The sequence below is a fragment of the Temnothorax nylanderi genome, unplaced genomic scaffold (assembly GCF_030848795.1).
Source record: "Temnothorax nylanderi isolate EJ_2023f unplaced genomic scaffold, tnyl_v1.0 TNYL_tig0005_pilon, whole genome shotgun sequence".
Taxonomy (NCBI): Eukaryota; Metazoa; Arthropoda; class Insecta; order Hymenoptera; family Formicidae; genus Temnothorax; species Temnothorax nylanderi.
The window spans coordinates 3,134,391-3,149,443 of record NW_027249067.1 but is presented as its reverse complement, the minus strand read 5'-3'; the positions used below and the strand labels follow the sequence as shown (position 1 = coordinate 3,149,443).

General features: G+C 34.1%; 1 protein-coding gene across 2 annotated transcripts; it reads right to left on the bottom strand.

Moving 5' to 3' along the window:
- Nucleotides 1–6,652: 6,652 nt before the first annotated feature.
- Nucleotides 6,653–12,106, bottom strand: LOC139776594 (choline/ethanolamine transporter flvcr2b). Of its 2 annotated transcripts, none has more exons than XM_071713377.1 (7): nt 11,953–12,106; nt 9,913–10,144; nt 9,510–9,747; nt 8,736–8,947; nt 8,471–8,574; nt 8,250–8,360; nt 6,653–7,896 (listed from the first exon to the last, which is right to left on the bottom strand). In XM_071713377.1, the coding sequence occupies exons 1-7, from the start codon at nt 12,057–12,059 to the stop codon at nt 7,548–7,550; spliced, it is 1,353 nt and encodes a 450-aa protein (XP_071569478.1). In that variant the 5' UTR covers nt 12,060–12,106; the 3' UTR covers nt 6,653–7,547. The 2 variants fall into 2 exon arrangements, with proteins under 2 accessions (XP_071569478.1, XP_071569471.1); XM_071713370.1 differs by lacking the exon at nt 11,953–12,106 and adding an exon at nt 10,221–10,622.
- Between the last annotated feature and the right edge of the window lie 2,947 nt (nt 12,107–15,053).

Sequence of the window (15,053 nt, the reverse complement as noted above, 5' to 3'; positions counted from 1 at the left end):
GACCGCCTGACGCGCCGGCCGTGCCTGCATTTTATTGGCGTCTGTGTACATACCTTGAACTACGTAGCCATGTCTACGAATATTTTCAACGGGTAACACGCTATGGTCACAGCACTCACAGCACTATACCGACGAAATATATTTCGTCGGTGCAGTCCCTAATTAGTTTACCGACAGCAGTATATGAAATGTACTTTGCCGATAGTAGTTATAGTAGTAGTCTGACCTATCAGTCTGATTTGGATACCTGCTGGGTCAATAATAATCAATGTGCGCGCGGTTCATCGGAATATTAAAATGTATGACGAGAAAAATAATGAGTAAGGGGTGCGTTCAGGAATTATGCCTAGGCACACCTAGGTAACTCTAATGCTATAGTGTAAAGTACACTATAGCATTACGTATTACGTAAGTACGTGACGTAAATTATAGCTTAGAGTTACCCACGTTGAATTTCTGAACGCTGCTCAGTTCTTTTCTTTTCGCCTTGCACTTTCTTACTAGTTAGATTAAGTATTAATTTTAATTAGTTAACACTCAATGTTTAAAAACATATATGTGGTAAGATATATATGGTATATTATTGGTATATGGTATACCTTAAATGGTAAAAAAATGCAAGGTGAAATACGAAGAGAGAACTGCAGGTTGTTTATTATTTCTTTTTCTTTTATATATATATATATATATATCTCTCTTTTTTTTACTCAGAGAATATTAAACCGTCTTACAAAATTGTCAGAAAGACATCTATAAGATGTTTTTAAGGTTCCTATTGACTCACCACTATTATCTCAGATTGTCAGAAGCGAGAATATATGTATACAATAAAAATTCTTGCTAAATATATTAAATTGAAAATATGTTTTAATAAAGCGCAACACTTACGATCGATAGAACCGATTTGTAAAATATACCAAAAATTATCTTTCTGTTTTGAGGAGGAATTAAATCATATTTATTTCTATATATTTTTAATTTGACAGTTATCATTAGTTGTGAGCATAGCTTATTTCGTTTTTATGCATAATTAATTTCCAGATATATTTATTAATTAACAGAATTAATTAACAGAATATTTACTAATTAACAGAACTATTGATTGTTGTTTTATTAAAACATACATATTTCCATTTTAATATATTTAGCAAGAATTTTTATTGTATATTTTTTCGCTTCTGACGTCAGAAATCTGAAATAGTAGTGGTGAGTGAACAAAATAAGCCTTAATATGTTTTACATTTCGATTTATGATGTCTTTATAGGACATTGTTTTAAGGCTTCTTTAAGATATCTTATTTGGGACTACTTTTAGACATATTTTAAAATAATAATTAATAATATAAAGACGTGTTAACAAGAAGAAAAATATGAAAGAGAAATTATAATATTCTGATACTACGTACGCGTTGATTATTATTATCGATCCAAAAGGTAAATTAACAAATTAGACTAGTACTATATGATCCAGTGAATTAACGCATTTTATCGTACATAATATGATAAACGTTTGAGAAATTTAAATGTAAATATTCTAAATAATATTAAACATTACAAATCGTAGATTAAAATGTTCTTCGTTATTTTCTGCTTGCGTTACGCTTCCAGTTTCATATCGTTTCTCATCCTAAAATTTGTTCGAACGAGTCGGAAGTTTGCGCAACCGGTAGTTCAAGTCGCGCGACCATTACGCAGTTTTCGGCGCGCGTTTTAGAACGTATACGTTAGCACGTTACGTTTCGTTCCGCGAACGCGAGTGAAAAAATTGGAAAAAAGTGTGAAGGAAGTGAATCTCCGGGTGAATCTCCTATGCATTCAATCGCGTCGGATCTCACCGCTTCAACCTGCACCGATCGATTTGTGTGCGCAGCGAATATTGGGCACGTCGAGACCACAAGTATATAAGGATCCCGATACTTAAAAATCGTGAAATTTTACAAGGTGGACTTCTATTAACAGTTCGCCGCAGTTCGCAATTTCTTACTTTTTCAGAGTAAGTTCACACGCTCTGCGTCTGTTTTCGAGAATCGTCGGGAAATGTTTAACAGCGGTTTCGATGACGCAAGATACTTTCGCTTCAGAGAATTCTTGTGTTCAGAATTGAACAGTTGTATTAAATATGTATAATGGTATCTTTAACTCATTAAATAGTAAACAATTTTTAAAACAAAAAAATCTGGTCTCTCTTTAGAAAAAAAACTGACATTACTTTTCATCACCCTTCGCAGGTATTAACTTATTGATACTCGGCAATAAAGTATATAATTATAATATTATACTGCATCGATCGTTAACATTTTTATTTTCTAAAGTAGTCTTTTTTATATTTATTTTATATACATCTTGTTTTTATAATACTTTTCTAATTGTCCGGGCTTTATCAAGATTTAGAAGTTGCGAGAGCCCATTAAAAAAAATCTTGGAGAGATTTCGAAAATATTATGGTGTATAAATATGTGTACAAGCGATATGAGATTTAACAATCAATGTATATTAGCACTATTTGTAATTATTTTACTAGAAAATTTTGTTGAAGCTATAGGTACTCAGAGCTGCCGCTTTTTAATAATACTTTTACCAATAAATTTTCAGTGTTTTACAGATTATGTTATCTCTGCTGAAATCTCGTTTAATATGTAATTTCTTGATGTAATTTACTGATAATATTTACTGATTTATTTCCTTCTTTCCCGTTTTAATAGAAATCTTATTAATGATAACTTCTAAGATTTCCATCATCAAAGATAAATTACATGGATTATACGTTTTACTACGAAAAACTTTCTTTATATACTTTGTTTATTGCTATAACTTATCATGAGGGGGATTCTTATTGTAGTAATCTTTTCTTCCTTACGTGCTATTTTCACTTATAGTTCTTTTTAAAAGCATTTATTTTACAAAATTTATATAAAATAAAGGAAAAGAGAACGGAATGCATAAGCATTAGGAACAAGAAATAAAGATGATTGATTAGCGATCAAGATGTTAGTATTATCTTAGAACATCGAATAATTTATATTAACCCTTAAATAGATATTATTTCTCTAGAGTTGGGGGTAAAAAATAATTTTTTATTTTTGTGGATTTGTCCATAACAAATAACAACATCTTTTGGACATTTGTAAGATATTTGATATAAAAATGTTGTTTAAAAGACAAAATAGATTTGAGGTTTCGATCTCCGAAGTTATACAAATACGAAGTTTTCTTTCCTCAATAATTAAACGCTCACTTCCGTTATTCATTCCAATATCGCGATGCAAATATTTTTTATTTCGCGTTGCTACGCGATAAACTGAGCCGGTAGAAACGGGAAGGTATTGTAGACGTATACAGGTCGATTAAACGCGAAAGAATTCGCGATCGCCAGTGCCGGATTCGTCTCGAAATCGTCCTCGGGCTGTTCGTTCGGCGCCGTCGTGGGCTCCCTGCTGCGAGGTGTTGTCGTGGTTCTTACGGTGCTGGTAGTTTGTGGCCGCGTTGTCGTAGTCGTGGTGAATAACGGGTCGCGATAGGTAGTTGCGGTATCCGGGGGTTCGTAGCTTTGTAATCCAGGAGCACCGTAATACGCGTGCAATCGATTGTTGTTGGGATTAAAACGCCGGCCATTAGGACGCCAGCCCCTGGGCTTGTACCCCGATAAATCTGACGTCACCGCCAGTCCGATATAAAGGAGGACGAGGATGAGCTGCAAAAAAAAATACAGAATCGATTTAAATAAAAGCGATAGACGCGACAGGCGGTCGAATGGTCCGAGTAACGCGATCCGATGTTCGGTGGTTATTTCGAGGATATCGAAAGATATACTTTTTGCTCCTGTCGCTTTTCATTTAGCTAGAATACTTACACTCCGCGCTTTTTAAAATAAACGAAAATAGAACATTGAAATAATTATGTTTTTAATCATATAAAATTTTAAAACATTTCAGCTTTAACGGAATTGATATAAATTTAGGAGCTCTTAAGAATGTACAACATTTTATCATGAATGTTTGCTCATTAAGATACTCAGATCAATAATAATATCCCGTCGTTGCAGTTTCTGAACGTTTTGTTCACGACATAAAGCAATTATCTATCTCGGATGCCGTTTCGCCGACAGAAGATCAGAACTTTTGGCAAAAGCACTTGCGCACTATCCATTGTATTGTATTATCATCATTATCCGGCGATCATATTGTTCACGAGGTTCCTCGGCGTGCCAGATCCGCTGTTAACGAGACCGATAATTTCCTCAAATGAAATGCATGTGAATATTTTGCCGTTTAAAACGCGGAAAGCGTTAAATGGAACGCTGTTTTACCGTCTCCCTCATTTTTGCCGACGTTAATACCGCTGCTAAACGCGCACCGGAAAACTTCGGACTAGCCTTCGCCGAGTCGCCGATTCCGTCTTTATATGCGAAAACACCGATGTATCGCGAGATCGCGGGCGCCTAGCTAAGCTCCGTGAATACGAAACAAGGTGAAGACGAAAACGATTTCGTTTTTTCGTTTCGCTGCCGTTTCGTAATACGATGTTACCCGTATTACGTGTTAAGAATGTATGTACACGCGGCGACGTAAGTGATGTCTGCCGTTATATTCTGGATATACGTCAATTTTACGTCGAACACACGGTCCAGTTACACCGTTTCGTTTCCGCTCGGGGAAAACGGAACAATATAAAAATTGTGGCGTAAGACGAATCAAATATGAACGAGCGTGTTCCTCGGCGCGTTCGTGTTCTCCATAACTGTCCAATTTTCATATCTGAGTTCCCCCGCAGCGCTCTCGGTATAACATTGGTAAACAGATAATACGGCGTAACGTTTTACCATCGTGATAGAATATATTCTACGCGGATACGTTTCTCACCGCGTAGCAAATTAGTGATTTGGATGCTGATAAACGTTGCGCTCGAATTCACGCGGTAGAAGCAGCAGCAGCAGCAGCAGCAGCAGCAGCAGCAGCAGCAGCAGCAGTGAGTTTTCCGGGAGATTCGTGTTTATACATATATGCAGGATAAATTATCGTACTTCTCTCCCGCGCATCTACATACTTCTCGAGTTCAAGGTAGGTCCAAAATTAGGAAGAGCGCTAATTATATTAGAAAATTAGTTTTTATCGATTTATGAATAAGCTATATTTTAAGAATAAAAATTAATGAAAATAATAATAATAATAATAACAACAACGTGTATGCATATGTGTCCCTTGGTATTTATGAACCGGATCGATGTTTTTCATCATTGGGTGAATTTTAAGCGAGAGCGAGAATAACGCATCTCCATTGTAGTAGCGGGTGTTGTAATGGCTTGCGTGAATTAAGGACGTGTCCGGAATTTAAGATCGCGCGCAACTGTAATGCATACCTTATGAATTCGCAAGATCGGCGGACGTTGCTCGCTCGCCTACATAAATTCGCCCGGGGGCGATCCAGAAACGTGGCGCGTGAATTAATCGTCCGATTGACAGTGAAGTTGAGTGACGACGTTAATTAGGATTCCGAGTTGTCCGCGCTTAGAACTTGCCGACCGTCGCGTCGCGTGTCGTCGATCGCGCATCACGACCTCGCAATACGATATTTGCTCGTGACACTTGCTACTTGTCAAAGTTTTCATCTTGTTGAACTTGTCTTATATTAAATCTCTATCTTTCTCCATTTACAAATGTCGTTTATCCCAAACAATTGATATAGAAGATATAATCTTAATTAAATATAATCTTAATCAGATATAATCTTAATTAAATTTCAATGAGAGATAAATTTTTCGATATGCAATTCGAATCGATCATTTTTTTAAAGAGAAAAACGCTATTTACGATCCAGACTGGATCTTGGCCTAATAATAATGTAAAAGTATACGAAAATTTACACAGCATGAAGCCACATAGCAACTTGAGGAGTATATAAATGTTCGTGCATAACGTTTCTGCTAGCGTACGTCCGCGTGCAAATGTTTACTGACAAATAAGAGAAAGGGAAACAATAGAAATAATTTCTGTCTGAAAAATTCTGACGTCCAACTTATGTACATGTTCGCGCGATAAGAAAGATAAATAGAAAAGACGAGCGCGCGCGGTGGTGCCGCTATCGTGCGAGACTCGCGAAATCGCGATAACAACGCTGTCGCAGACAGACGACACGAGTGTCGGGTTGATCGAAAGCATGCGATATAATAGCCCGCGCGTCGAGAGAACTTTTGTTCTCTGATTGAGTATATCAAGTATTCTGGTCGAGTAACAAGTGGTAGACGCGTTCGTCATGTCACGCGTCAAATGCAGCGTATTATGCGGCGTTCATTTTCATGGGGCTTTGTGTTATATCTAAAAACAACGCTGAGGTTGTCCCGCTTCCCGTCGATAAAGGTTCCGCGTAGGCACACCGAAGTGGCTTTTCCGATTCATCGATGCGCGCGTGACGGAATCGATATGGCGAAACTTTTGCGTGCCTATATTTATTTTTCGACGAGTTGAATATTTGAAGGCAATCTCACATGAAGATGAAAAATTTTTAGTATCCGCGAAATTAAAATTTGCGTTAGATATTTGTGTTAGACATAGAGACATTTGGGGGAGGGGGGGGGGGGGAGAGGAAGGAAGAGAAGACTTTGTCAGAGAAAAGTTCGAGGAAAAATTGCTTCGCGATTATATTTGCAGCGGGAAAATATTATATAATAAATGTAATATTTATTCTTTTGCGAGCAACAATTATCGATAAGCTTCAAATTTTATATTACATGTTTAAAACGTTGCGTAAAAACATGAGAAATTTATACAGTATTTTATGACCGTTTATGTTTACCTATATTTAAATGTGGATTTATTCATATTTAAATTGCTTAAAAATATATTTTAAATTCTATTGGAATATGTCCGTGTGCCACCGTTTGTTAATTTATATCTGCATTTTATTCTCATTTCTCATGTTTCACTGTATGATTTATGTTGTTTTTTTAAATGTATGCTTACATAAAAAAATTAAACAAGAAGCTTGTCGCATAAAATATTGAAGTCGATAGGCTTCTGTCAATTGTTTATTGTTTTGAATTTATTAAGCGTAATCTAACGCGTATAACGAAATTATATTAGAATATTAAGTACAATCAAGCAGAAGGTAAAACAAATTGATGATCATTTATAATTTCCAAGAAGAAAAATTATCAAGTTTTAATTTTAATTTACGCAAGATTCTCATTGCTCACTTCTTTAGCGGTATTATGTAGTGTGTGTTAAATCTTTTTTACTGCTATACTGTAAAGTTAATCTTGTCGGAGTAATCGCGTTTCATTTTATGTGGTAGAGGCAATATCAAAGTATGCCATATTACTTATTGGTAAGAGTTTCTTTCGTAAAAAAAATTTTTAATATACTTATGGTTCTGCGTTCCCGTAAAAAGCGACGCGTAATTTACATTTCTGTGCGCAATGTGATTAATTCTTTTTTGAAATTAATTGAAATATACTTAGATGAAACTAACATTGATAAAAAATTAAAATATATGAATAAAATTACATATGACTGAAAGTTTATCAGTATTGAAAGATCTGATATCATTTGTGTCTACTGATTAATATTATAAGTTAATTGATTAGTTTCTGGAACGCCGTCGACATTTTTCTCAATTCTCGCGTGTTCTTGATACTGAGCCTTCTTCCTCGCATCTTGTCGTCTTTGCTCGTCTTTCGTTACGGCGGTCAAGATGAAACCGAGCAGTAAAACCAAACATAAACCGATGTGCACCGGAATATCGCCGTACGCGTTTAGTAACAATCCAAATATTATAATGAGCACAATGCCGTACATGCTGGTCGTTATATTGAGAAGTCCCGCGGGTATATTCTCCGATTCTGGATAGGTAAATTCGGTGCACAAGTCATATCCCAACGCTAGATATCCCGACATGAAGAATCTGAAACGAATGATACCACAGATATAATAGGTATATTATTCCAAATTATATTACATAAGACCGAATAACTAACATTAAATAAAATATAGTATAAAAGAACACAAATAGTAGTAGAAATTTACCTTTAAAATGAATAATATAAAAGATATAAATAAAATATAATAAAAGTCTAAATTTGTTTGCAAAATGTGCATTGAAAACAGAATCTTAAATAATGAAATAATAAGAGCAGCAAGTACATTTCACTGAATTGTCCAAAGATAAACTTGTTATCTACACGTTTTAAACAATCATTTTTTTATTGTAACTTTCCAATATGCGCGTATAAATATAAATGTCGATCGATACGTTACCCTAAGAAAATCGCCGACACATATACCATCCATTTTATGCCAACGTAAATGGACACTGCGAACAGTATTTGACCACATAATGTAAGAAAATATACAGTCACGGCAGTTTGTCTGGAAATATATATTATTAGTCAACGTTTCTAGCTTATGATTTATAATAAATGCAAGATACATTTTTTTTTAAATTGGACTTCTAACACAATTGTAAATGTCTTTCTTACTTGAACTTATGTGTCCTATCAAGGATCATACCGAAACTAACAGAACCGGCCATACCGGTCAAAATTATAGTTAAGCCAATTCTGCCTGCATCTTCTTCTCCGTTCTAAAACACATGCGCAGTATATATGTATGTCTTGAATTTAGATACATATGTACAAAATATGTACGAAAATATCTTTAGATGTTGACGTAAATTCATAAATATTTGCTTGAATTTCTCTCTTTTTATGTTTGATCTGATTGCATCGAGATTCACTGGCTTACCTCGAAGTGTGCGAGGAATATCTGATTGAGTAATGTAGAAACGGCATTCAGCACGCCGACATTGAAACCGTAGGAATTACAGAGCATGATAAAGTTTTTATTTTTGCAGAGCCTTTTAATCGGCGCCACGAATTCCTCTCTTTTCTTCGTCCGATTAATTTTTTGCAGCGCCCTTGTCTCGCTCGGCGGCAGTTTCGGTTCGTCCTGAAATACTGACGCGGAAGCACATTGAGAAGATTAAAACGAGATAATCTTTTCTGGAACGCGAGCGATCTTTAATTAATTACGGTTTATCCTCTTGCGGTTGAGTAAGATAAATAAAAATAAAACCTGGATAAAGAGACCGAGATTAAAGTGGATTATCGGCTGTATTGGAAAATTTAGTTACGTTGAAAATTTGATAACTATATTGAAGGATAGCTTCCTTCAATTAATATCTATAAAGGATTATTTCGGCTTAACGGGTATCAATAATGATCGTTTAAAAGAGACACTCAAATCTTATTTGCCAAAGTTAACACAACAGCGCGTAAACAAAGATATAAATTTTATATTAATATACGCAATACGAATTTAATTTTGATTATTTATTATTTTATTAAGTTAAAGAATATGGAATTCTTTTATACGTGGAAGATTATAAAGAAGCTAGAAAAATATTTTTTACATCACGCTCAGATCTGTTTTACATCACAGTTGATAAGAGTTAAATACTTATATGATAGGCAAATACACTATTATACTTGCTGTATTTGTAATAGATTACGAACTCACGTATAAGGACTAGAGCAAATGCAATCGTGGCGACGACTGCAACGATCCAGCATAAACGTGACAAATCTTTGCCAATGTCATTCAGGCTCTTGTGGTTTTTCACTATTACAGGCCCTAAGAGAAAACCCAACGATACTCCCAATTGATTGCCGAAAACACCCAAAGACGTAGCGGTCGAGTGCTCAGTGGAAGGAAACCATTGCGCGGCTATGCGTCCTGGTAACGGCAGGACCATAGTCTAATATGAAATAAAGTAATTACTATTCTCTGTGCGTGGCAGAGAATTACAGAGTGATAATGGGATAAGGATATAAAAAAAGAAAAGAAGAGGAAAAGAATTAAGTCGTAACGGTCAAGATTTTTTTAAGAAGATTAATGGAGTAAATTAAGAGATGTATGTAACCTGGGCGAGCGCGACTACCGAATGACCGACGAAAGCGACGTGAAACCTGTCAGGTTGAACGGAAAAGGTTTTTATCCAGGCACCCAGACAATTTAAGCCGGTGCCTATGATGGTGGTCCATCGCAGGCCGCATCTGTCTGTCACATACGACGCTGGGAATATAAACGCCGCGTAAAATGCCATGAACGACATCGAGGTCCAGTCAACCATTAACGAAGACACTCCATAATACCTAAAAAATATACAAGAAAAGCATTGATGTATTTACGTTGAAAAATACTGTTCGTATTTTGAGGAAAATGTGATACCTAGTGACTATGTTAGTTATAATCGAGTATTCTATCCATTGAGAAGAGTTCGATCCAGCGTAAAACATGTAGATGGCCAGCATTAGCCATCTTTTCTTATACACCTTTAATTTGAGCGGTCGGACGTCGTCCAGTTCTGATTTCGTTATTTTTGTCGAATCCTTTATCGCGAGTTTCTCGCTCAAACTTTTATCTTCCACTATCGTCATTTTCACTCTTTCGCAAAATAAGTTTCGAAGTTGAAGAAACTTCAATTTTTTATATACACTTAACGCGGCACGATTTAGAATTTGTATTTTTCACGTTTCAAAACTCTGCACATTTCGCGAATTGATTTCAAAATGGCATGCCAATAAATGGATTGATGTTGATTGAAATTGAGATGAAATGTAACTGCCTGTTAATATCTCTTTTGCAAAGTCAGACTCATCTGATATCACGTGACAAGTTTACCTTATCTGTGTATGAACAAATAGAATGGCATTATTGGCTCGAAGATTCAAGAAGATTTATATACACTTACAGTTATAGTCTTATGTCTTATCACGTTTTTTTGTCAGAATCGGATGCTGTATTTTAGTGTTGCACAACTTTAAAACAAATATGCAATGACACGCGTTATTCTTGTAGCATCGACCAATTTACGGTTCTCACATTACGGCTTATTCTTCTAGTATCGAGTATGCATTACATTACGACATGTGAATTATTGTATTTTTGTTCGAGCATTATAGAACATTGAGAACTAGAAAAGTTTGATGTAAATCATATGAAGATCCATTGGATCTAATAGGATTATTTGGACGAGATAAACGTCTAACACGTAACATGTGACAGTAATATTTTTTAATGAGTGAATATTAGACTGAGATAAGATGTACATATATTCGCGTAATTTTATTAAGCTTTATACCAACTAAAAAGAGAGAGAAAGAGAGAGAGATTCACGACCGGTTATCGATTCTATTATCAAGATTTAAAGTTTAAAAGTTCTTTTGACATGTATTATTGGGCCTGTAATCTGTATATTGAATCGAGAATTTGTAAATATTTTCAGATCATAATGTGACTTTTGTTAAAATTATAATAAAACGTCATCCTTTTGACTATTTAAAAATAAAGAATTGCAATTTTTATTATCTCGTTACATCTAAATCTTTTATCTCGATAAGTATCATTTCCTTATAAACCTTTTTATTATGTAAGATTATTTCGAGTTACATGTCTTTAATCAACATGTTTTGTGTTCGTTGTTTGCAGTGTCAAACTTTACATTAGTTATCAATAATTATTATTGATTATTATTTAACAACGTATGACGTAAATTGAACATATATCGCATTAGACGATACTAAAGTGTACCATGCAAAATATACCGTAATGTTATTTGCATAAAGTACCTATATTTCATATTTAACATACGAAGTACATATGGATATCATATCAATGCAACTAGCAAATAGCTCCATAGAGAGTTAATTAGTATCAGAACTAGAAAATTACGTACAATCGTCATGAAGTACGGCTCATTGCACGCTTAATTGTAGCACAATACGCATCTCGTTTTGGGAATTTGCTATCGCGAGAAAAAGGGAGAGAGAGAGAGAGAGAGAGAGAGAGAATATTGCAATGCTCACTTTTTGTCGGAGAGCACACGTTCTAGAATAAGCAAGAGTATATGTCTTACTTCGCGCGCGAGTTAAGCTACTAAATTGAACTTTATGCATTGTACCTCGGGGGATTTCGGTATTGCGATATCGGTTTTGCCCCGTGGATTCCTGTGAGAAAAGGTGTACAAGTAACACGCAATACGTTTTCCATCGACGTGAGAATTTCCATGCGTCAGAATTCTGTGACACTGAAATACTCGATACGCGGCACATCCTTCCAGCGCGGTGATTCGGATATGAAACTGCGAACGTCGCTCACAGTCTCGGTTTAATAGATGAAGATAAAATCTACGTATGTTTCGCGCAACGTCTCTTTTGTCTTTTGCATTTGATATGGGACTTGCATCCTTGGAATAAATACTTGATCATTATAGAATTTATAAGCAAGAACAATTGATAATTTTATAAGTTGGATTTTATATACGATTTACTTTAAGTGTAATTTTATCTATTAATTGATTAAAATTTTAGTTGACTGAAGTAATCCATTAATCAATAATCGAAATTAATCAATTATATATGTAATCTAATTTAGTCGATTTAATGATATTAATTATTAATAATTAATGCGAAATGAATTGAAGCAAATTAATCAATTAATACTTAATCGTTGTATATAATCACGATTTATCAAATTGTAATTAATCTAGTCGATTAATTTAGTGAAATAAAAATCGATTAATTTAATTGTAAAAATTGGTAGTCAGTCACTAATTCAATCATTGATTAATCAATGTTGTTAAGAACTAGGCTAAGAACTAAGTTCACACATATCACATTAACATTTTACGGTTATTTCTCGATTGTGAGAGCAAAAAGAAAATGTTCAAAGTTTCGCCATCAGTCAAAGGAGCCATTGCCGCCGAGAGCTTGGGCGAACGGCCGCACCGGTGCGGTGCCGGGACATATTATTGTCTTCATAAGTATTTTACAGAAAAAAAGGTAAAAGAAAGTTCACGCGTTCTCCATACACGAATAGAACTGATTTATCAAATTAATATCTTTAATCGATTAAATTAGTCACGATTACATATATGACAATTGATTAATTTCGATTATTGATTAATAGATTATTTTAGTCAACTAACATTTTAATTAATTAATGCCTATCTGCTTTAAACGAAGCGGGTAATAAAATAATAGCTCAAAACTATTGAGATAGGTACAACTTATAATTACAATTTTAAAATAACCTCAGAAATATAATATCCATATCAAATTACAATTTAATATTTTTGTATAGTTATAAAAAATATTCTTTATGCTATTGTAAAAGATATTTATGTGCAATTTATTTTTTACAACTGTTATAAAAGAAATATCGAATAATGGGACGATGAGAAGTAAATGTATAATGCTTTGCATATAACAGAATTTTATTGGACGTTACACGTTAACAATAAAGGCAAATGTAATCCTTTTAATATTACATAAGTCTAAAGTTTATTACAAAATTAACACTTCTAATGTAACTTTCATCAATCCGTTCAAATTTCTTTTAAATGCATTGTTATTATTTTAGTACTTTGTGTACAACAATGTGTATCAAAGAAATGGTTGGAATCTGAAAGAAACATCATAATAAAAACGTGCATTTTCATTGTAAAAATATGTGATTCGTGCTCATTGCTTCCGTGTAGAACTGAGTATCTCGCACAAGCTTAATGCATTTTATTCAAAGAAATTTTATTGTTATCTATACTTTTTGCACACATTCTCCGATTATTTGTTTTCGATGGGAACCTGCGTGAATATGTTACAAATGATCGATTGCTATATTATCGTGTATAATTTAAGGAAACGATCGTCTGGAGTTTTTTTTAATATAAATGTTCGGTTAAATCTATACACATACTCTAAAGATTATTCGACTCTTATTACGGTTTAATGTTTTACAGTTCTTAAACGCTTGAGATCGCGATTCGCGGTACTATTAGGTATTAAAGTATGTATACAGTAGTGTTCATTACAAACTATTCAATTCACCGAGCAACAGTTCACAGAGCGACGACGTTTCAAATATAAAAATTGGTGAAAAATCACTTTACACTCATAGTGTAAGTTATTACACAGATACGTTCATACAAGTTTATGCATACGTTAGGTGGCTAGTTTCGAACAGGTGTATAATCGTCGTCGGTCGGACGTTTCGCGAGGCTTAAATTAGTTCCAAAATTATTTTCTTACGCTTTATATGTATTATATTATGTATATATACACATATATACGTACATATATGTATATATATCTATATATAAAGAGAGAAAAAGAAGGAAAGAAAGAGAGAAAAAAGCATTTTTATACATTTTATGTAGGAATGCCTCTCGGGCCTCGCGGTTTCAGGGAAGCATAGGAAATATTAATTTATTAAATTAATAATTTAGGCCACAGTACTAACAAATTATTTTAAATATTGAATAATTAAAATAGTCACGTTAGTCACGAAATTGAGCCGTGCAATATATTTTAATTAATGAAAAGGTTTAAATCGATACCGTGATTACGAGAGCAAAACCTTTTACAAGATTGGCAGAACGATGTTGGCAGTATTCTATTAATATCGGCCAAATTAAATCAGATTTTATTTTTCATAAACTGTGCGTTTCAGTGGCATATTATATTGTATATTCACGATGACAATAATAAAACTTTGTAAATACATCTGCGTTTGAATGCTGAGCGAATGTATTACATGATAATTGGATATTGATGTAAAAGAGATTTTCATGTCCCGTCATTCCATTTATTTAATTTTTATCCAATTTCAAAAAGTCAATCTATGTTTCTCCAGTGATGATACGCTTCGCCCGTTCTCCTCATATTGCTGCAAAATATTTCACATTTTCAGGATTGAATTACATTTTTAAATGTAACTCTTTCAAGAATAATGAAACTGTAAAAGTGCAGTTTTTCCCTTATTTACCTCCTTTCTACTCTAGAAAAAAGGTAAATATCACGTTGTGAACACATTTTCGTACCTGGTTTTAAAGAGGAGAATTATACTTTGTATATATCTTGTTCAAAAAGCTTGAAGTTATTCAGTTGTAAATGGTACATTCTGTAGAAACATATGTGATATATAGAAACGCCGAGATTTATCACTCAAGAGAGCTTTATCGTATAGATTCTTTGATAAAGAAATCGATCTTTTTACAGCAAAAAT

Bases quoted from the DNA above. Each gene is read 5' to 3' on its own strand.
- LOC139776594 (XM_071713370.1), bottom strand. From the start codon at position 10,429: ATGACGATAGTGGAAGATAAAAGTTTGAGCGAGAAACTCGCGATAAAG. The intron at 8,948-9,509 runs GTGAGTTCGTAA...CTTCCGCGTCAG, and splicing joins ATTTGCTCTAGTCCTTATAC to TATTTCAGGACGAACCGAAA. The intron at 8,361-8,470 runs GTAAGAAAGACA...ATATATTTCCAG, and splicing joins GATAGGACACATAAGTTCAA to ACAAACTGCCGTGACTGTAT.